This window comes from Camellia sinensis, chromosome 3, assembly GCF_055761805.1.
Source record: "Camellia sinensis isolate YWXY chromosome 3, ASM5576180v1, whole genome shotgun sequence".
NCBI classification, from domain to species: domain Eukaryota; kingdom Viridiplantae; phylum Streptophyta; class Magnoliopsida; order Ericales; family Theaceae; genus Camellia; species Camellia sinensis.
Genome location: NC_138963.1, coordinates 162818459 through 162841699, shown reverse-complemented (window position 1 = coordinate 162841699; position 23241 = coordinate 162818459). Strand labels below are relative to the sequence as shown.

The window sequence follows — 23241 nt, the reverse complement described above, 5'->3', positions numbered from 1 at the left end:
AAGTCGTGCAATTCGACTCCTCGACCATCATGCATCGAGATGCGTGATTGGTGGCACGAGGATCGAGGACTACACTCCCTGAAGAGTAGTCATGCATACATATGTGAAAATACTTTGATGTGCCCCTTTCTTGCTCTCTGTTGCAGCAAATCAGAAATCAACAGCCTTCCAGAGCCTTGCATAGCATTCCGGGATTAATTGCAAACAGAGGCGAATCGGGGCATCGCAATGGATTTCCACGCCAGGCAACTCAAGCATGCATCTTTTGTCATTCAGAACAGAGCTGAGGTGGTCCATAGCTTGCATGCTAATTTATCCGCTTTCCTAGTTAAGTTGTTAATTAATTAGGATTTTTTACTTATTCGGACTGTAATTATTCATTCGGACTATGTTATTTATTCGGACCCTCCGAGCGAGGGCGCAATTGTAATAAGTGTGCGTACGTGTGACGTATGTCTTCCTACCCCACGTCTTTCTCTCTTTTATTTACCCGCTTATGATGGTTAGATTAGGGCATGTTTCAATTAGCACACTTATGCTTGCATGTTTGCATCATTCATCTGTATTGCATGCACCGGGCACGGCACATCATACTAACTGCATTGTATTTCAATTCCGAGTTGAATACTTGTTAGTTGTAGCATTTCACATGCCATCCTTAGAATAGCCGAGCCTACTATAGTTGCATTTTGCATGTGTTGCATTAGGCATTTCTGTATAGTTAGGATCATGCATGGATTTCTAACATAGCTTCTGTTTTGGCTTGGAGTACTCGGTAAGTACTTATGCTTTAGCATCCTTGCATGCGTATGAGTGACTGCCATGATAGCATGCTTACCATGAGGCTAACTGCTTATGTGATACAACTGCCTGAATGCTTGTGGGTGAAGGTTGGGTTATCTGAATTGGAATAATGCATTAACTGTGAGTTTTAAGCCCACTAGCTAGTGGCAAAACCATCTTTTCTAAGCCCACCCGAGGGTGGCAAAATCTGCATTTTAAGCCTCTTGCGAGTAGCAAACTGCTTTCAAAAACAAACATGCAATGTTTTGTTCCAATTCGGGCGATCCAGTCTATAATTGTATGTTGTGCGCATCACGTAGTAAATCTAGGCTAATAACCGGAATAAGAATTCATAATATTTTCAAAACTCGATATCATGGTTAGTAGAGGCCGATCTTTGATCGGGCGAGCGGCGGTGCTGACAAAGTGACCTTCCCCAATCGTACCCAAGTTCCCGAGCCGAGACAACTTTGGTAATGACGGACACGTGGCCTTAGGCAAACGAGTCAGGGTTTCCTAAATTCTCCAAAATAAAATATTTAGGTGGCGACTCTGTATCTGTCAAAGCAGTCCATGTTTGGCACTTCTTTCAAAAAAATCTGTTCTAAAAAACGATTTGCCGGATTTAGACTCTTTGGTGATTCATCGGTCTTGCATTGCACTCTGTGAGATTAGATACAGGGCTGTGACTTTTGAGTCTGAACTGTAGTGAGCCCAAAGGAACAGAACGGAGGGATTCACCCTCCTGGGGCGTTCAGGGACGTCTACAGAACTTGACGTCGTTTTCGAGTTTGTGGAATGGACATTTAAAAAAGTAAAATGTGGGGTTCCTTGAAATGGTTATACCACAATAGAAACTTAGGCCTCGTTTGGGAACAGGCTAATGTAGTAACTTTTTGGCTATTTGGCTAAAATATGAGCTAAAAAAAACTAGTATGTTTGGGATGAATTTTTGACTTTTTACGAAAAGATGTGCAAAAAGTAGAGAAAAAAGAGAATCTTTGACTTTTTGGTATAGGTTGTTGGCTTTTTGGCTAATTTAGTAATTTTTTGACTTTTTGGCTAAAAAGTTGGGTTGCCAAACGAGGCCTTAAGAGAACTTATGTATGTATATAAGTTATAGGTAGCAACACTTGGGTTGGGCCCCAAGGGGCACCCCAAGTTTGTAGAAGGAAAGAGTTATGGACAAATAGAACCTTAGTCCAAACCACTACACACGTGCGCGTCGCCGCGGTCGCTGTCGTCCGTCCAACTAGTCGAGCCGTACCATACCGAGCGTGAGTGTGGGTTGTGGGTTAGATCGGTTCTAATATTAATTTTTTGGACAAAATTTATTTGAATTTTTTCCAGAAATTCTTAATGAAATTAATTCAAATTTTGTGCCGAATTTGAATTTAGTCTTTCTGTCCAATATTACCTCTTCTAGTCCAATTATTCCAAATAGATTAAACAGTCCAAACAATTTTCAGATTTGTTAGATCCCGAACAAATTTAAAACTGCCAGACAGATTCAAATCTGTCCAGCAGTTACCAACAGATATGTTCAGCGGTTATCTGTTTCAAAACTGCCTAGACAGATCTAGCAGTTTCCAACAGATAGAGATTGCCCAGCAGTTATCTATTTGCACATGTTTTGTTTAAAAAACAGATATGTTCATTCAAATGCAACACCTGCTCGGATAGTTTATCTTAGCTATAAATACCAGCATAGTTCTAGCAAGTTCTTCATTTTTCCTTCTGGTTTTGCTCTCTTGCATGCTATAATCTTCATATTATTTTTAGGATAAAAATATTCAGAGAGTAAGAACACAGGTTTTTGTTCGCAGTACAAATTGTTTGGAGTGCTATTACAATTTGTGAAGATCATCGTATCTTCAGAGATAGACGCCATTTAACCATAAGCACCGTAGCAGGACGAATCTGTCTTAAGGACAGAGTGCCACACACTCGACTTGATCTTTTAAATATTTATTTGGTTCGGTAAAATAAATTCGGTAAGTAATTTATTTTATTTGTTTGATTTGTTTCAATTTATTTATTGTACATAGAAGATTGTTCCAACAGTTACCAGCCGCCAGTGAGTGTATATCAGAAAGAGATGAAGGAATCATGCTTAGAGATTTTCACTCTACAAAAAAGATTATGAGGCTAAATAAGGAACAAGTCTTTCTATGAGAAATTTGTAAAAAGAAAAAGAAAAAAAAAATGCATTCCCAGTTGGGCTACGTAGATTTCATGGGGCACCAAGTCTATATCTACTATTACATTACATTACACAAACAAAAAAGGTGATAATTTTGGCTTTCTAATGAAAAATAAGGAAGAAATTAACCAAAAAACATATGGGAAATCCAATGCATCATAAGCATCTTCTCATAAAAATATGTAATTTTATTACAAAATTTCATAATATCAAATTACAAAATTCGTAATCTCGTCTTAAATTAGTTTAACAAAATGTCTGAATTTTATGATTGATATTGCAAAAGTTTTAAAGAAATTGATTCTTTTATTCAATACCTTCATCAATAGATATTTACATTGTATTTATAAAGATAAAAGTCTAACTAACTAACTGATTGACTAACTATAGTTACACTTTAACTAGAGTTCTAATAACTCATCTATCTGTCTAACTAGCCTTAGCAGAGGAAGCCACGTACTGCGGCTTAAGCTGTGAGGAAGCTGTGGTGTCTTGTGACTTGAGCTGTGATGATTGAGCTTGATTATTCTCAGTAGTCTTAACATCCTCTATCAAGCTGATAGGGGAAGAATGAGCCAGAAGCTTGTTTTAAAGAAATTGAAATCGAGAGGTAGAAAGGGGTTCAGTAAGAATATCTGCAAGCTGATCAGAAGTAGGAATGTGCTTGACAATCAATTGGTTGGAAACCACACGCTCATGAACATAATGATAATCGACTTCAATATGTTTTGAAAGAGCATGAAATACAGGATTACTAGACAAGGCAATAGCAGATAAATTGTCGCACCATAAGGTAGGTGGAACAAAGAGAACATGCAAATCTTTGAGAAGCATACCAAGCCAGCTAAGTTCAGCAGAAGTTTGAGCAAGAGCTCTATATTCAGCCTCAGTGGAAGATCGAGAAAACTTCTTGACAGACCAAGAAATCAAGTTGGGACCAAGAAAAACACAAAACCCAATAGTAGATCTGCGATCCAGAGCATTGCCAGCCCAATCTGAATCAAAGAAGGCATTAAGAGTGAGAGGACCTAGTTGAAACTAGAGACCACAACCAAGAGTTCCTTTAAGAAACCTCAGCAACCTTTTGACAGCATTAAAATGGCTAACCAAAGGAGAATGCATGTGTTAACAAGCAAAGTTCATAGCAAAAGCAAGATCTGGGCGTATGATTGTCAAATATTGAAGGGCACCAACAAGACTTCGATACAAAACAGGTTGATCAAAGGGAAGATCTGCTATGGGCAGAATGGGTGACTTGGTAGGCATTGGAGAAGCAGCAGCCTTACAATTTGTCATACCAACTTTGGCCAAAATATCAGTGGCATACTTGGCTTGTGTAAGAAGAAACCATTGGCAGAGGATTGAATGGAGATACCCAAGAAATAATGAAGAAGACCCAAGTCTTTCATAGAAAAAACCTTATGCATAGCAGTCACTAAGGAATGAATGTAAGATTGATCATTACCAGTGAGCAAAATGTCATCTACATAGATGATGAGAATAGTGATAAAAGAAGCAGTCTTTTTGACAAACAGAGAGGAATCACAATGGCTAGCAAGAAAACCTTAAGACAAGAGAAAAGTAGAAAAAATGGAGAACCATGCCCGAGGGGCCTATTTAAGACCATATAGTGCTTTATGCAACTTACAGACTTTAGGAGGATAAGAAGCTGCTATAAAACCTGGAGGTTGAGTCATATATACTTCCTCATGATGAACACCATGGAGAAAAGCATTAGAGACATCCATATGTTTGATGGGCTAACCAAAATGCAGAACAAGGCAGAAAAGAATACGAATTGTAGGTTGTTTGGCAACAGGACTAAAGATGTCTTGATAGTCTAGGCCTTCTTCTTGTAGATAGCCTTTGGCAACCAGCCGGGCCTTGTATCTAGCAATAGAACCATCAGAGTTCTTTTTGAGTCTATACACCCACTTGCAACCAATGACATTTTTATGGGAAGGAAGATCAACCAGAGACCAGGTTTGCTGCGATTGAAAAGCCTGAAATTCTTCTTTCATAGTTGTAGTCCAATCAGGAGAGGAAGCAGCTTCTTTATAAAAAGTAGGCTCAGTAGGAATACGAGAAAGATGAGAAAGAGAAGCAGATTTAGATCTTGTGAGCATAGAGTGAGAGTTCAATGAGAAAGATTGAGCAGATGGTAACAAAGGTAAGTCAATATGAAGAGAAGAAATAGGAATGAGAGTTAGAGAAGAAATAGGAACTGTAGAAGGAGAAGCTGTAGAGAAAGAAGTTGAAATTGGAGCAGCAGTAGTAGGCTGTGGCAAGACAGAACCAGTAGGAATAGTAGCACGTATATCAGGAGAAACTGGGGCAGCAGATTGGAGAGACACAGTTGGAATAGCAGGTGCTGTAGAGGTAAACACAGCAGAAACAGGAGAAGACTAGAAAAATGAATGCAATTGAGCAACAGAAGGAGCTGAGGCTGGAACAGCAGCAGAAGAAGAGGAAAATGGAAAGCAATTTTCATGAAAGAGCACATGTCTAGAGAGATAGATGTGACTAGAAATAGGATCATGACATCTGTAACCTTTGATGATGGATGATAACCAATGAAAAGACAAGGAATAGACCTAGGTTGAAGCTTGTGCTGAGTATAGGGTCTTAACCAAGGAAAAAATCGACAACCAAAAGTTCTGAGAAAAGAATAGTCTGGAGGAGTGTGACACAAAACTTCAAAAGGAGTGAGAAAGTTAAGTTTAGCAATAGGTGTAGACACCCCATTTTTGACCGTCCTCAAGACTTGGACGTCATCGTTTGAACACTCGATGATCATCCTTGTTCGTGTTCGTCTTGAGTTCTCGGAGGTTTCGACTACGCGTCTTGCCTCAAGACCTCTCGACTTGTTTGTTTTGTGTTTGGTTTTACATCAAACACTTACTGTTTTGCTTCTGAGGATGGGAAATAGCTTGTAGGCCATCCCCACACCTCACCGGCCATGGCTTGAGGCCACCGGCCTTGTTTCCTTGCCACCGACCATTGGTGATGGCCAGTCGGCACTATTGATGGTCGGTCGGCACATTTTGTGGTCGGTCGGCCAACTTTGTTGGCCGATTAGCCACTTTTTCTGGCCGAGACCTTTTCTTGAGGGGGGTTTGAACCTTTTGAACCCCCTATTTTAGCTTCTTGAGGAAGCTTGAACCTTTTGAACTCTTGATTTTAGCTTCTTGAGGATGTTTGAATCTTTTGACCCTTTTTAGCTTCTCCAATAAGCTTGACCCTTTTTTTAGCTTCTTGAAGAAGCTTGAACCTTTTGATCCTTTTTAGCTTCTCCAAGAAGCTTGATCCTTTTTTAGCTTCTTGAAGAAGCTTGAACCTTTTGACCCATTTGCCTAGCTTCTCCAAGAAGCTTGGCCCTTTTGCTCCAAGCTTCTAAGAGAAGCTTGGCCTCTTTGCTCAAAGCTTCTAAGAGAAACTTTGCCCCCTTGGTTTCTCTATAAAAAGAGGGCCTCTCCTCCCCTTTAGAGGGTTAGAAAAATTTGATATATATCATATATATATCACTCCCTCTCTATATCTCCCTCTCTCTCTACATTTGTGTGGGTTAAAGGGTTCAAAAGGGTCTAGTTCTTGCACATTTACACTACAACTCTTGGCCTAACACCTCCATCATCAACCTAAGGAGCTTGGAGGCCATTTTCAGAGGCTAAGGGACTGTTTTTTGGACCAAGAGGCTGCTGTCCCCTTTTGGCTACAAAGGTAATCCCTTTTCCCTCTTTATTCTCCGTTTTTGCACACACTTTTAGCCTATCTTGTTTGCTGTTTTAAGCTTTACGTATAACATAAAAAAGTTCTGTTTTTTTGTGTTTAAGATGCTTCATTAAGGTCACTTTTGTGTTTAGGGTCGTTTACCCCCTCTTAGGCCTTGTTTGGCCTCATTTTGTGCTATTTTTGGTGAACTTCGGGACCACCTTGTTTGGGCCTCCTCACCACTGAAATCTTGAGGGATTTCAGTGGTGAGGATGGTGGTTTAAGGTCCTAAGAAGGAGAGAGGCATCCCCTCTCCTTGTTGTCTTCAAAAAGTGTCATTTTAGCCTCATGTGTGAGCACCATTTTTAAGTTCATGTTGGCCATGTCTTAAGTGTTGTTTGTGCTTATTTTTCCATGATATAGCACTATTTTTACTTGGTTTAGACACACCATGCTTGCTATGCATGCTTGTCTTGTAATGCCATGAATTGCCTTAACATGTGCTTAGCATTTAGACCACTATGCTTACTTGTTTTGGCTTAGCTTTGTGAAGCTTCTGTACATGTTTTAGTGTGCTTGAGGTCTGTTTTTGGTCATTCGGGTCATCCGTGCTTTGCTTTGTATAGCTACCATGTAATCCCTCTTGGCTTGCCTTGTGTTTTAGACCATTGTTGCATACTTAGCTTGTCTTGTTTACTTGGTTTTGCACCTTCTATAATATGATTTCAGAGCTTTCTATGCATGCCATGTATCCATGTTTATCCTCTTTTAAGTGTGCTTAAAAGTTGCTCTTTGGTGCCTAAGTGTTGGACTTTGTGTGCATGCATACTTGTATGTGTTTTGGCCCTCATTTTCATGGCATTTGGCCACTGATTTGGGCCTATTTGAGAGCTACCCATTTTGGTTTATGACCATTCCTACATGTCGTTGCATGCTCATCCATCTTGCATGCTTGTTAGTTTGCATAACTTGCATGCTTGCGTGTTTACATTGCTTGTTCATATGCTCATATTGCATGCTTAGCTTCCATGCCTAGGTTGCATAACATTAAGCATGCATCTCTTGCCTCTTCAATTGATTATGATGGAGGTTGGGGCCCATTGTTTGTTTGTATGCATTTCATTCCATTGAAATTGCACAACTTGGCTCTTGGGCCATCACGCATCGAAATGCGTGATTGGTGGTCCGAGCGTCAAGGACCATCCTCCTTTGAGTCATGAGCATGATAAAGAGGGTGGTGGTGCAAACAATTCTTTGAAAATGCATTGCCATGCCTTGTCTGCCCTCTGCTGCTGTCAAACAGGTTTCTGCAGGAAATTTTGGCCGGCCGGCCATATATACTGCTGACCGACCAAATATATTTGGCCGAGAGCTCAATGGATGGTCGATGACCACTTCAAAATGGCCGGTGATGATCCCACTTGGTCGGTGATGCTCTCCAAAATCCATAGAGCACTCCTTGGGAGTTGTGCAATCTTCAGAAGAGCAGAGCAGGGTAAACAGAGGTAGTTTGTACATGGCGATGGATTTCTGAGCAAACCCGAGGACGCGTGCATTGGACCCTCTTCCCGAGGCCTTTACTGCTTTCTTAGCTTAGTTAATTTGCTTAACTAGTTAAGTGGTCTGTAATATTTAATTAGCTTGTAGGTTGATTGATTTGTATTATTCTTTTGGTCCCTCCGAGCGAGGGCGAATTTGTAATAAGTGTGGGTGCGTTTGTGCATGTCTTCCAACTCCCACTTCTTTCTCCCTTTTACTTACCTGCTTTCAATGGTTAGTATTAGGTCATATTTAATTTAGCATACCTTATGCTATGCATGCGTGCATCCATACACTTGTCTTGTATGCACCGGGCTCGGCGCATCATACTAACTGCATCGTATTTCAATTCCAAGTTGAATACGTGTTAGTTGTAGCATCATCATATGACATCCATAGATTAGCCGAGCCTATTATAGCTGCATCTTGCATGTGTTGCATTAGCCGTCTTAACATGAACTAGGATCATGCATATGATTACTAACTAGTTTCTGTTTTGGCTTGGAGTACTCAGTGAGCATTTATGTTTTAGCATCCTTGCATGCGTGTGAGTGTTGCCATGACAGCATGCTTACCATGAGGCTACTTATGTGATATAACTGCTTGAATGCCTGTGGGTGGAGGTTGAATTACCTAAATTGGAATAATGCATTAAAACTGTGAGTTTTAAACCCACTAGATAGTGGCAAAACCATCTTTTCTAAAGCCACTTGAGGGTGGCAAAACCTACATTTTAGCCTACTTGCGAGTAGCAAACCATTTTAAAAAACAAGCATGAAATGTTTTGTTCCAATTTAGGCAATTTGGTCTATACTTATTTGCTGTGCCCATAACATAGTAATTCTAGGCTAAATAACCAGAATAAGAACACATAACGTTTTCAAAAATGGATATCATGGTTAGTAGAGGCCGATCTTCGGATCGGGTGAGAGGGGGTACTCATAACTGACCTTCCTCAATCGTACCCAAGCTCCCGAGCCGAGGCAACTTTGGTGATGACGGACACGTGGCCTTTGGCACCGAGTCAGGGTTTCCTAAATTCCCCCATAGAGTGGCGACTCTGTATCTGGCAAAGCAGTCCATGTTTGGCACTTCTTTCAAAAATCTGTTTCTCAAAACGATTTACCGGATTTGGACTCTTTGGTTCAGATTAAGAACCGTGACAATTTGAGAGACCGAGCTGTAGTGAACTCAAAATGAACAGAACGGGACTCATCCTCCCGGGGCGTTCGGGGACGTCTACAATAGGTAGTCGATTAATGAGCACTATTGCTATAGCTAGAGCTTCAAACTAGAGATGCAAAGGGAGAGAAGCATGATGCATTAAGGCAATGGTAGTCTTAATGAAATGCCTGTGCTTACGTTCAGCCATTCCATTTTGAGCTGGAGTGTGAGGACATGTAAGATGATGCAAAATGCCTTTATTTTTAAGAAAAGTTTGAAATTCTGTAGATAAGTATTCACCTCCATTATCACAGCAAAGAATCTTAAGAGAAGTAGAAAATTGATTTTCAACCAACACATGGAATTCAAGAAATTTATAAAACACCTCACTTTTGTAATACAGAAGAAATAGCCACGTAAACTTACTAAAATCATCTATGAAAACTACATAGTACTTGTAACCAGATAGAGAGGCAGAAAAAAGACCCCAAACATCGGAGTGAATAAGAGCTAGAGGCTAATTCACAGTAGAATTAGACAAACTAAATGGTAATCTATGTGTCTTAGAAACACAACAATTAGTACATAAACCAAATAAAGTAGGAGAAGACAAATGAGAAGTGTTAACAATGTACTGAAGCTTCTTAGATGAGGGATGACCAAGTCTGAGATGCCTAGAGTTCTAACAACTCATCTAACTGTCTAACTAGCCTTAGTAGAGGAAGCCACGTACTGTGGCTTGAGCTGTGAGGAAGCTGTGGTGTCTTGTGACTTGAGCTGTGATGATTGAGCTTGATTATTCTCAGTAGTCTTAACAAGTTTGTGACTTGATTACAATATTTTTTATTACATCAATTTGCAATTAACATTACAAAATTTTATAATAAAATTACACATTTTATAACAGAATACATATAATATGCAGCCCTAAAACACACCAAAGCATTTCCCTACACATGCCACGACTCTAACATATTTTTCTCTCTAGACATAAAAGAATGAGTTTGATTCACATATCCCGTGTTTCTAGTTATATCGAGAAATTATGATTTAAGGATTTTTTTTCTTTGTGAAAAGTGAAAAAGATTCTCTTTTGAGAGATTACTACTTTTATAAACAACAAACAAATTAAAGAAAGAAAAAGTTAACAAAGTAGAAATAGTATAGAGGGAAAAAATGAAAATTAGAATGCATTTAGGGTGTGTTTGATTGGGGGATAAGAGAGTGGACTATTTACTGTGCAGATTGTAATCCATTGGAAACATTCAATCTGGCCTTTTTTTTTTTGGGTCCGTCAGATATGGAGTCTGGCCGAACTCTATATCCCTCATATGAAAGACTGTTGTATCCTAAGGGGGAGGTGAGATTTCCATGGGATTATTTACTGTTGGGATTAGGTGATGAAATCACCATTTTGACCCTCTACTATTTAATTATGTATTAAATTTAGTAAAATTTAATAAAATTTAAATGTCTCAATTTAAAAATAAAATAATTTTATTTAACTTTTTATTGAGTTTTTATTTATTTAATTTTTTAAAATAATTTTTTATAGATATTTTTATTGATGTTTTATTTTTAAATTTTGTTTATATTTTATTTAATTTCATTATTTAAATTTTAATAGATGTTTTATTTAATTTCATTATTTCATTATTATTATTTTTTAAAATAAATTTATTTAAAATTTTAATTAAAAAAACATATATTTTTATTGATATTTTATTTATTTAATTTAAAAAAATAAATTTATTTAATTGTGTAAAAAATAAAATAAATAATTTTTTTATTTAATCTAGCTAAAAATAATTAAAGTATTAAAAATATGTTTAATATTGTTATTACTTATTAAATAATTGAAAAAGGGTAAAATAGTGTTTTACTCATTTATCTTATCCAGTCTGTCCAACCAAACATTGAATTCACTAAAAATAGTAATTTCCAAACATCTAATTCAATGAGAAAACAAATACGAGATACACATCTAATCTAACCAAATAGCCCGGGGGATTCACAGTCTCGGGATTCAAGTCCGATGGATTTTAATCTCCCCTTATTCAGTCCGTCCAATCAAACACGCACTTATATTTTTAGGAGCACGAGAAGTCCTGTAATTAAGTAAAATAAATAAATACCAAAGGGTTACACGAACGATAAAAATTTAAAAATAAGATCTAAGATTTTGAGTTCGAATTAGTCCAATGAGTCATTGTAGGTTTGCTTGATTATTAATTTTAAAATCCTACAATTTGCTAAAATGCACACAAATCGGTTTTCAAAAAAGCAAAAAACTAACATAAAAAATGATACAAGGAAAATAACGGACTAAAAAATATAAGAAGAGTATTATCCTTGTCTCACTAAGAGGATTGTGAGTGATTGGATGATGTGGGATGATTAGTCTATGTAATGCTTGGAACTATAAATAAATAAACGGTAATTCCATTGATAGTAATGAATTCATTTGACCATTGAAGTCAAGTGTTTTTTCTTTCACAATACAGATTATTATAACAATAATATTAGGATGTATCACTAATTAATCAAAAATTGCATTAGTGAGAAATTCGTGATTGGATTAGTGAGAGAATAGGAGTATTCACCCAATCATATTTTGTAATTTTAAATAGGAAAATATTGTACAAGTTCATTTGGTTGATAATCAGAGAAAATATGAGAAAGAAAGAGAGTTGTCTTATATATTTTACTAGATTGTCACATCATTAAATTTAAAAAATAAATCTAATTTTCTTGTCTAAATAATATCACCCTTTTAGTTAATTAGTGACTTAGAATGATGTCAATGTTCCACTTAATATTTATTTTCACCTTCATGCAACCAAAAAAAAAAAAAAAAAAGTAGTGCATATATATATTATTTGATTAGAGAAAGTCAGTTGTTAGTTATTAGATTAGCACTTATTGGAGTTAGCCTTAGCTAAGGGAGAGTTGAACCCATAACTTTTCCCTTAAGACTAAGCCCATAGGAAAGTTATAGTGACCAACTATATATATATATATATATATATTTAATACATATGATAGGATGTTAGTAAGTTAGTAAGTTAGATTATAACAAAAAAGTTATAGCCGCTCCATTGACTCGAATCCTAAACTTCCGACATTCTCACTCTTCCAAGAGATATTTACATGAATCACTAGGCTAACTGCCCTTAACCATATATTTTATATTAGCAGTCCACACAAACGATGCATATGCAACTTGAGAAAAAAATAAAATAGTATAAGAATAATGACAAGAAAATTGCGTACATAATATGTATTGTTCAAAGTGATAAGGGTTGTAAGGGCCTGCATTGCCAAACCTTTGATCTCATTTTCTAGTATCTTTCTCTTTTTTGCATTAACATCAACTATAAAGGTATTTTAAAAAAATCTAAAATATAATATATTTTATGCCAACATCATTTCAAAATTTCACATATATAATAATATAGATATTTTTACATAAAATAATATATATATATATATATATATGGTCGTCTTGTCAATGAGTAACATATTAGTGTTATAAAGAATGCCAGAGAGAGTTTATTTTACTCATTTCTTATTTGACCAAAAAATACTTTATACCAATGCTTTCGAAAAAGAAAATAATATATAACTTCTACTTTTTAGATTTATTTTTTAAATTTAATGATGTAAAAGAGAGTGTTATCTTAAATATTCTAATTAATTATCACATCATTAAATTTAAAAAATAAGCCTAATTTTTAGACTTAAATATCAATATGTTCTTTTGAAAATAGTGACATTCTTTGTGGTATGGTTGTCTTGCAATTTACTCCCTTATTGTTATTAGTTTCATCATGTTACATGCATAAAAAAATTTGAAAATAGGCACATTCTTTGTGGTATGGTTGTAAGAGAGGTGAGTCTTATATTATTAAGTGTGTACCTAATTGAAGCCTTGAACCTCTTCAAAGAGATTCATTCAACAAGCCTTTGTCAACAAGCCTTTTTCTGAGCGCTCTCTCTCTCTCTCTCTCTCTCTCTCTCTCTCTCTCTCTCTCTCTCTCTCTCTCTCTCTCTCTAAAAAACCTCTTTCCCCGGCCTCTAAAAAACCTCCTTCTCCGACCTCTTTTTGGGCCGGTCGGCCGCCGCCTTGGCTATGGCGGTCGGCTGGCTTAGCTCGTCTGTCTGCTAGTTTTCTGTTAGTTTTAACTTCTATAAACTAGAGTCCCCCTTTCTTCCCACCTAGGTGTGCCTTATGTTGCTGCGGGTGAGTTTTTTGTGGTGAGTCGGTGGTCGTTCAGTTGTTGTTTCGGGGGTCGTCCCGGAATTTCATTCGAGCCCTCTTTTGCGAGTAGGAGTTTGAGGGGTGCACTATAGTTCAAATTGATGGGGATGTATCGATGCTCTGTTTGGGCGGAACCATGGGTGTCGTCGGCGATCCAGAACTGTCTAGTGTGCACTCGAGCGCTCCTCTTCGTGCGAGAGTTTGAGGGGTGATCTTCTTCCTAATGTATGAAAGTCAGGTGGTCGGTGCTCGGTGGGTGTGTGGATCCGCAGTGTGAGTTAGAAGAAGTTTCGTTGGTTTCCTATCAGCCTCAGCCGAGGCAATACAACTGGTCGGTGAGGAGTTCGTCGGAGAGGAGCTCAGGAACTTCTACCACCAACACCGGAGATGTTTTCTGCATTGCAGCTAATGTTGGAGCTGCTTTGTCAAGATCAGCAGGGGTGGGTTTTGGGTGTGGCAGCAGCATAGGCGTTGGCTATGGAGTTTCTCTCGGTCGGAATAGCAGCACAGGGATGGGTTTCGGGTGTGGCAGCAGCATAGGCGTGGGCTGTAGAGGTGTGGGCTATAGCAGGTGTGGTCAGAGGTGTGGGTACATCAGAGGTGTGGTGTGGGTTCATCAGAGGTGTGGTGTGGGCTGCAAAAGAGGAGTGGGCTACAGCAGGTGTGGTCAGAGGTGTGGGCTACAGCAGCATAGGCGTGATGTGATCAGAGGTGTGGTGAGAGCTACAGCAACATAGGTGTGGGCTTGGGGAGTTTGTAGCAGCATAGGTGAGGGATTCTTGGTAATTGGGTTGATCAGAGGTGTTTGGTGGGTTGATTTTTGTGGGGACACTACTACAAAAATAGTTAAAGATCACACTTTGACAAAAAAAAAGATCTCACTTTTATTGGAAGTGTGATAAAAAAAATTAGATTGATGTTTTAATCACACTTAATTTGATTGAGTGTGATAATATTTATTTTTTATGTCACTTTTCAATTAAGTGTGATTATATATATTTTTTTTAATCACACCTTCTAATTAAAAGTGTGATTATATATACACTACTACTTTTTAATCACACTTTTTAAACAAGTGTGATTATATATATATTTTTTAATCACACATTCTAATTAAAGTGTGATTGTTTATATATTTTTTAATCACACATTTTAATTAAAGTGTGATTATATATACACTACTACTTTTTAATCACACTTTTTAAACAAGTGTGATTATATATATATTTTTTAATCACACATTCTAATTAAAGTGTGATTGTTTATATATTTTTTAATCACACATTTTAATTAAAGTGTGATTATATATACACTACTACTTTTTAATCACACTTTTTAAGTAAGTGTGATTATATATATATTTTTAATCACACATTCTAATTAAAGTGTGATTATTTATATATATTTTTAATCACACCTTTTTAATTAAAGTGTGATTATATATACACTACTACTTTTTAATCACACTTTTTAAGTAAGTGTGATTATATATATATTTTTTAATCACACATTCTAATTAAAGTGTGATTATTTATATATTTTTTAATCACACCTTTTTAATTAAAGTGTAATTATATATACACTACTACTTTTTAATCACACTTTTTAAGTAAGTGTGATTATATATATATTTTTTAATCACATATTCTAATTAAAGTGTGATTATTTATATATTTTTTAATCACACCTTCTAATTAAAGTGTGATTATATCACTACTACAAAAACAGTTAAAGATCACACTTTGATAAATGAAAATATCTCACTTTTATTAGAAGTGTGATAAAAAAAATTAGATTGATATTTTAATTATACTTAATTTAATTGAGTGTGATCATATTTATTTTTTATGTCACTTTTTAATTAAGTGTGATTATATATATATATATATTTTAACCACACTTTTTAATTAAATGTGATTATATATATTTTTAATTAAGTTTTGAAAAGAGTTTTGAATTATGTGTTTGGTTATGAGTTTTGAAAAGTAACGATTATATTTTGAATTGAGTTTTGAAAAATGGATGTAGAATTATGATTTAAAAACTCAAAACAAACACCATACTTAAATCAATGGGTGGAACTATGACCACCACCACTACTGCCACTACTACTACTATTACCTCTTATCCACCATCGCCACCACTCCACTACCACCACTACCACTACTGCAACTACTACTACCATTACCTCTCCTCCACCACCGCCACTCCATCTCCTCTACCACTACTATAACTTCACCACTAATCTCCTTCGTCGCCACCACCACCACCACCACCTCTTGTCCACCACATTCACCACTACCGCCACTCTTTCTTCTCTGCCACTCTCATTTTAGTAACAAAAAAAAAAAAAAGGGCCGTAGAAAAATATTTTTCATTGACAAAAAAAAATTAACTTTATTTTTAATGGAAAATATTTTTCATTAAAATTTTACCCTTACTTCAAAAAAAAAAATCATTAAAATAAATATGAAACAAATAAATTTTCAACCTTAGTAACTAAAAAAAATAAAAAATATTTTTTTTTTCATTACCCCTACTCATCACTCTTTGCCTTTCTATCTGTATCTTTCTTTTTTTTTTCTCTCTCTCTCTCTCTCTATCCCACACTGTGCTCGCGTTGCTCACTTTTCCACCCCCTCTTATTGATTTATCGATCTCCCTCTCGATTATCGATCTCTTTTTTTTTTCTCTCTCTTTCTCTCTCTCTTCTTTCAATCGCTCATCTCTCATTTCTCTTAATCACTTGTCGAAAGAGAAAAAAGTCAAAAAATAAAATGGGCCTCTCTCTTTCTCTCACACACTCATCACTCTTCTCCCTAGCTCTCTCATCTCTCTCTGCTCCTTATCTCTCTTGCTCATCTTTCTTCTCTCTCTCTCTATCTCTCTCTCTTTCTATGTCTCTCTCTATATCTCTTGTTCATCTCTTTTTGCTGTTTCTCTCTCTCTCTTTTTGTCTATCTCTCGCTCATCTTGTTTCTCTCTTCTTTTTTTCTCTGTGTGTGTGTGTCTCTCTCTCTCTCTTACTCATCACTATTCTCTCTGGCTCTCTCATCTCTCTTGCTCATCTTTCTTCTCTTTCATTCTCTCTCTATATCTCTTGTTCATCTCTTTTTACTGTTTTTTTCTCTCTCTCGCTCATCTTGTTTCTCTTTTTTATTTTTATTTTTATTTCTCTCCCTCCCTCATCTCTCTTCTCTCTCAATCGTTCATTTCTCTCATTCACACTCATATTTTTCTCTGAGCCCATTGTTGTTGAAAGAGAAAAAAGTCAAAAAATGAAATGGGTCTCTCTTTCTCTCTGTCTCTTTCTCTCTGTGCCTCTTGCTCATCCATCTTTTCCCTCTCTTTCACTAATCTCTCTCAAAAAATGAGTTTATGTTGGTTTTTAAACAAAAATCTAAAAATTTGACTAACAATTTTTTTTAATTAATTGTTTTTTCAAATATTTTTTTAATTAATTTTTTTTATTATTTTTTTAAATATTTTTTTTTCAAATAAAATTTTTTCAATTATATTTTTTTTCAATAAAAATGTGCATGATCTCATTGTCATAAATAATAAAAAAATAAATATAAATATTTTAGACTTGGATAAACATATTTTTTAGTTTATAATTTAATTTTTTTAAAATATTTTATTCAAACGTATTTGTAATTTATATATTTTTTAAAAATAAATAAAAATTAATCTATAAAATTTTTGTAATCCTAAATTAAAAATATAAATGTTATCAAACCGTACCTTAAATTTTCATTTGAGCCAGTTATGCTTGATGTGGCGGAAAAAAAAAAAGCATAAAATCTAATTCCCGCTCGTTTTTTCCCTCCCTCAACCAAAAATCCCCAAATCTCAAATCCCTAATTTTTGAACCAAAAATCCCCATCTCTCTCTCTCTCGCGACTGTGAGCACGGCAGAAAATGGCGTCGAGCGACGGGGTTAAGGAGCCTCACTCTTTTGTTTCTCACTCCATTGGCTTTCCCTCTGCTGCTCTCACTCCAGTGGCGAACGAGCTGCTCAGGGACCACCACAGCCATTAATAGCAGGCTCGAAGCTTTCAACTTCAAGAACATCGGTCCGCTCAGATTCACATGATTGAAGAGGCTCTCCGATTCGCCGGTGTTCCTGGTGCGGTCTAATTTCTTATCAGGACATTCTTATATTTTGCAATTGTTCTGTCTCATCTGATTTCATTTCATTTAAATAAACAGGACATTCTTATATTTTGCAATTGTTTTGTTTTTAAACAATGAACTCAAGATTATGTGAAGTCAAGATTGAGGGATCAAACATTTCTTAAACAAACAGGACATTCTTATTTGCCCTCTAGGTTTGAACCTACAAACTCAAGATTGAGGGATCAATAACCACTGGACCAGTGACCCTTATAAGGCTTGTACCCAATCTACCCCTCCAGAACCCCATCCGATGTGGTGGGGACTAAAGTCCACATATTTGATATTTTATATGGATCTTATTTTAGTTGTTAGCAACTTGTACAATTTTTCTACACCTAGTTTTATGCATGAAAGATGAAGCATTAACAATATTTGCATGTCATATTGATTTGGAGCACTTGGTATCAGGATATGGCTGGTGCCTGAAACAATGGTTATTGCAAGGACAACTGCTGTCAAAGCTGAAAGAAGACACTTAGTTTCTGAGGCTTATAATCCCAAACTTGTGAGTGCATCTTCCATTTTAACAAAACCTAACGTTTAGCTGCATTTGGAAGCCAACTTTCAGTTTGTGTTTGGATCTTTTCTTTTCCCTTCACACAAATCCCTCGCCAAATCCAAGATCCAAACACAACTTAAGAAAGGATTGGTTTCAGTGACCACTAGAATATAATTGCTAAAAGCTTACTTGGCGATACATTATTTGGCTTTTCCTCATTTGGAATAGCTATTATCAACCATGGTGACTACAAGATCTACTTGATTTTGGAGTTTCACAAAATATTTGTCAGATTTACGAGCAGAAAATAAATCCTGTTTCTCAACTCTTAAGTTTTTCAAGCAAAGCTTGAACTTGGAGCTCATGAGGTAGATCAGGTTAGCCTGAAAGATCATTCAGATTGTTCATGGGTATATGAGTCTTCAATCACTACAAAGAGTTATTTTTTCATAATCTCAAGCAGCCTCCACTTGAATCAATTTAAACCTCCAACTTCTCTAACTTCTATATATTTTTTTCAAGAAATTAAAAAATGTAGCATTTATCCAAATACAGTGTGCAAACAAATTTTCTGATGGAAATTATTCTCTCTTCTAGACTTATCATCATCAACTATTTACTCATTTTCTGTTTTGTTGCTTCATTTAATTATCAAGTTCATAATACTGATGTGTTCATACTTCAAACTTTGTGTTTTCCTTGGTTTTCATCAGAAGCTTGTAAGCAATGAAGTTTTAAAGGCTCATCATCCCAAACGGTAAGCAATCCCAATGCTTGTTTGAGTTGGATACAATTTACAAGTGATGCCCTCATGTATGGCATGGAGTCAACTGAATTCACATCCTGTTTCTGATTATGGAATGCAGAACACAAGATGAATCAGCAGCAGTAAAAACAAGGAATATATTTCTACCGAGGGCCTCTCCGAAGTCAATAAACCAAAAGGTTGCAAAGTCTAACAAAAAATATTTCATGGTTATGGGAATTAATACAGCTTTTAGTAGCCAAAAGCGAAGAGATTCCCTGCGGGAGACGTGGATGCCCCAAGGTGCATTAGCTGATCTTGCAGCTTTGTTTTTATTTCATGATTGATGTTATTGTATATGATCAATGAGTAATGGGTTCTCTGATAAAAAAAATTGAAGGTGAGAAAAGAAGGAAGCCAGAGGAAGAGAAGGGCATTGTCATAAGCTTTGTTATTGGTCACAGGTACGAATTAGTATATGCTTTTCAGAGCTGATATTAGCTAATTGCATACGTATGTGGTTTTTAGTTGTGGTTTTATGTATTCTCTACAACTTATGTGATTGAAAAAATTGAGTTTTTTTTTTTTTTTTTTTTTAAATTGTATCAATTTAATGATGAAGTCTGAACCATGTTTCCTAGAATAGTAACACCAACCACAATAAGTTTAACATAACATGGAATTCCATGACTCAAACAATGTAACATTTGGCTGGTTTCTACACTAAATGAAAATGAATCTATTAATTGTTTTTCTGTCACTAGTAACATTTTGCATATCAGTGAGCTGTGGACTAGGAATTTTGCAAGTGAAAATGAATTTATTAATTTTTTTTCGTCACTAGTTCAACATCCGATGGTATTCTTGACAAAGCTATTGAAGCAGAGGAAAGAAAGCACAAGGACTTCTTGCGGCTGGTGATGTTGCGTTCGTTTTTCTTTGCTTCCTCTATTGCCATTGCCAATAACTGTTTTGAGTAGCATGAATGTTAAAGACTAAATAAAAGCGTGTTTGTTAGGCACGCACTTGACTTTGTTTATGTTCTTTGGGCAGAAACATGTAGAGGGCTACAATGAATTGTCAGCGAAAACAAAGATATATTTTGCTACCGTTGTTGCTTTGTGGGATGCAGATTTCTATCTCAAAATTGATGACGACGTTCATGTAAACATAGGTAAAACCATATCCAGTTTTTAATGCATAATACATGTTGATACCTCATTTTTTCTCCCCCTAAAAAAATACCCAACAATATTGGACCGAATTTTTTTTTTTGTAAACTTGAGTTATTCACTAACAAATAAATGTAAACATTTTATCCGATTTAAAATGAAGCAATTTAAAAAAATTTATCCGAGCTTGTATTTGATGTTACTGAGTACATAAACTTTTAATTTACAAGAAAACTTGTTATAGTGCTTAAATAAGATTAAACAAAGGATAGTGCATGTGGAGAAAAGCTGTCTTTTGTCGTTTTGTTTCCCTCTCTTTGTTAAAAGGCATCCCCAACTCAACTCAACTTGGATGGTTACCATCTCCCTAAGCAAAGTTTTTTTTTTTTTTTTCATTTTTATTCCTTAATTTTATTATTGGAAAATAGTATATACTTTCTTTTTTTAATATATTGAGAATGTTGTGTTGACAATACTTCATGCATTTTTAATTTTTGTAGATATGTAGCATTATTATTTAATACAAAACTCTCTTTATTATTTAATCAATAATGCGACATCCTCATAGTTTATTACCTCTAATGATATGATATTGAGGTTAGATCCCACATGATGGAATGTTTAAAATTTGATGCTTGTCAAACATATCATTAGAGATAATTTTTAAGAGTGATAAATTAGGTGTTTGAAATATTTTTCTTATTCAATACAATACTCTCTTTGTAGATATTGTTTCTACGTAATGTTTTCTAAATTGATTAATGTGAGTGATCAATGAAGAGATAACAAAGCATTGTGGATTTGTGGGATAGTGCCATATTTAGGTGTGATCAGCATTATTTAAATAAACCAGTGAGGTTCTCTCAGATTATCTCCGTTAGAATGACCTAATTTATCAACTGAACATAATGACTTAATAAATTGAGTCGAGCACAATGTCTAATAAAAAATTTAAACAAAATAATCAAAAAGCATGTTGAACAAAATATCCGATAATCTGAACATAGTGTTTAGATAGAGTGCTCAAACAAAAAATTTATCACATTTCTATGTTGGGACTTCACATAATCTTGAGTTCACAAAAAATTTATCACATTTCTCTCTCATATGCTTTCTTTGTTTTTAAACACATATTTTCATTCACCTTTTACCTAATTTGTTTATTTCAGGTATAGAAAAGTTTGGGCTTTGGTGGTAATGTGGTGGTGAAAGTGGTTTAGTTATTCAACAACAGCTATGGGTTCTTATTTTGAGGGTAATAGTATACCTCTTGATTTTTTTTAAAATTATTTTCTTTCTCTTTGTTTTTTCTCTTTTGTGGTTTATACTTGCTAGTGAATGAACTTTGATGATATCATTAGCTTTTGCTTTCCGGGCACACAGTTGAATCTTTTGAAGGTCTTTGGGTGATGGGTCTTGAAGCTTTAGCTGATCTATTTATTAGTCATATTTCATGAGTATTGTATTGATTTGTGATTTTAATGATTTGGGTTTCATTTGATTTTGTTGGTTTATGAGGTATTGATTTTAGGTTCTAAGATTTCCTTTTTTTTGTGGCATTAATCATTTCGTAATTGCTATCCAATCGTTTCTGGGTGGGTAAATTGATCATCAAATCTTTGGCGGGTTATGCAGATTGAAATCTTTTCTCAGCTTATTATTATTCATTATCATAATGTGAAATTCTTACTTATTTACTATAAGTAAAGGTTTATATTATTTGATGGATTGGTGGTTTCTGGGGGCGTTATTACATAATTAACCCTTTTAGCAGCCCTTCATGGGAATTGCAAATGCAAAGTCAAATGAAGTATATTTAAGCTTCATGCTTCTTTAATCTGTTTGAAAGTTTTAGATAGTGACTTCATTTGCCCGATTTTATGTGGCTGCCCTATAATAATCCGACTATATTTGACATTGTTGGGATCTCTTTGTCATTGTAAGTCAATCATTTATTTAATTTAATTTATTTAATTTAGTTTGGTGTGGCTTTTCATCCGAGTTGTTGAATTAATTTGTGTTTTTATTTTTCAGGTTAGAAATTTTTTGGAGAGATGCAAAATATGGTCAAAGAATTCAATGACTTAATTTTTCAAGTTTTTTTATTTTTTATTTTTTAATATATGTAAGCACAGTTTAAAATTTTTTATTTAATTCCTTTGTATATACTTTTGAACATATTTAACTTTCATTTATGAAATATATGGCGCTATTCCATTGAATATGTGGTTATGATTAAAAGTATAGTATATAGTGTGTATTACATTCTTAAAATGCGCGTACAAAAATAATATTGATTATTCTTCAAATATGTCGAATCTTTTTAGTAATTAATCACATTTAAAAGATGTGATCTAAATGTTATTATCACAGGTTTTATTAGTTTTTAATCACACTTAAAAAATGTGATCTAAATGTTTTTAATCACACTTAATAGATGTGATCTAAAGTTTATTATCACAGGTTTTATTAGTTTTTAATCACACTTAAAAAATGTGATCTAAATGTTTTTAATCACACTTAAAAGGTGTGATCTAAAGTTTATTATCACAGGTTTTATTAGTTTTTAATCACACTTAAAAGATGTGATCTAAATGTTTTTAATCACACTTAAAAGGTGTGATCTAATGTTATTAATCACACTTAAAAGGTGTGATCTAAATGTTTTTAATCACACTTAAAAGATGTGATCTAAATGTTTTTAATCACACTTAAAAGGTGTGATCTAATGTTATTAATCACACTTAAAAGGTGTGATCTAAATGTTTTTAATCACACTTAAAAGGTGTGATTAAAAATGACCATTTTTAATCACACTCCCAAAGATCACACTTCAATAAAACTTAAAAGGTGTGATTAAATAACAAATATCACACAAAAAAAGTGTGATCTTTATCTGTTTTTGTAGTAGTGGGACTCTGGTATTTTAATGTTTAGTTAAGTCCTTCTTAGCTTTTTTGTTTTCAAAAAAAAACGTGAGGCCAA

General features: G+C 35.0%; 1 protein-coding gene across 1 annotated transcript; it reads left to right on the top strand.

Moving 5' to 3' along the window:
- Positions 1-15799: 15799 nt before the first annotated feature.
- Positions 15800-22478, top strand: LOC114306089 (putative beta-1,3-galactosyltransferase 2). Its single transcript, XM_082921256.1, has 8 exons — positions 15800-17790; positions 18249-18345; positions 19053-19096; positions 19206-19387; positions 19485-19548; positions 19929-20001; positions 20138-20258; positions 21426-22478. Exons 2-8 carry the CDS (start codon positions 18271-18273, stop codon positions 21452-21454), a joined length of 588 nt encoding a protein of 195 aa, XP_082777382.1. The 5' UTR covers positions 15800-17790; positions 18249-18270; the 3' UTR covers positions 21455-22478.
- The last annotated feature ends 763 nt before the right edge of the window (positions 22479-23241 follow it).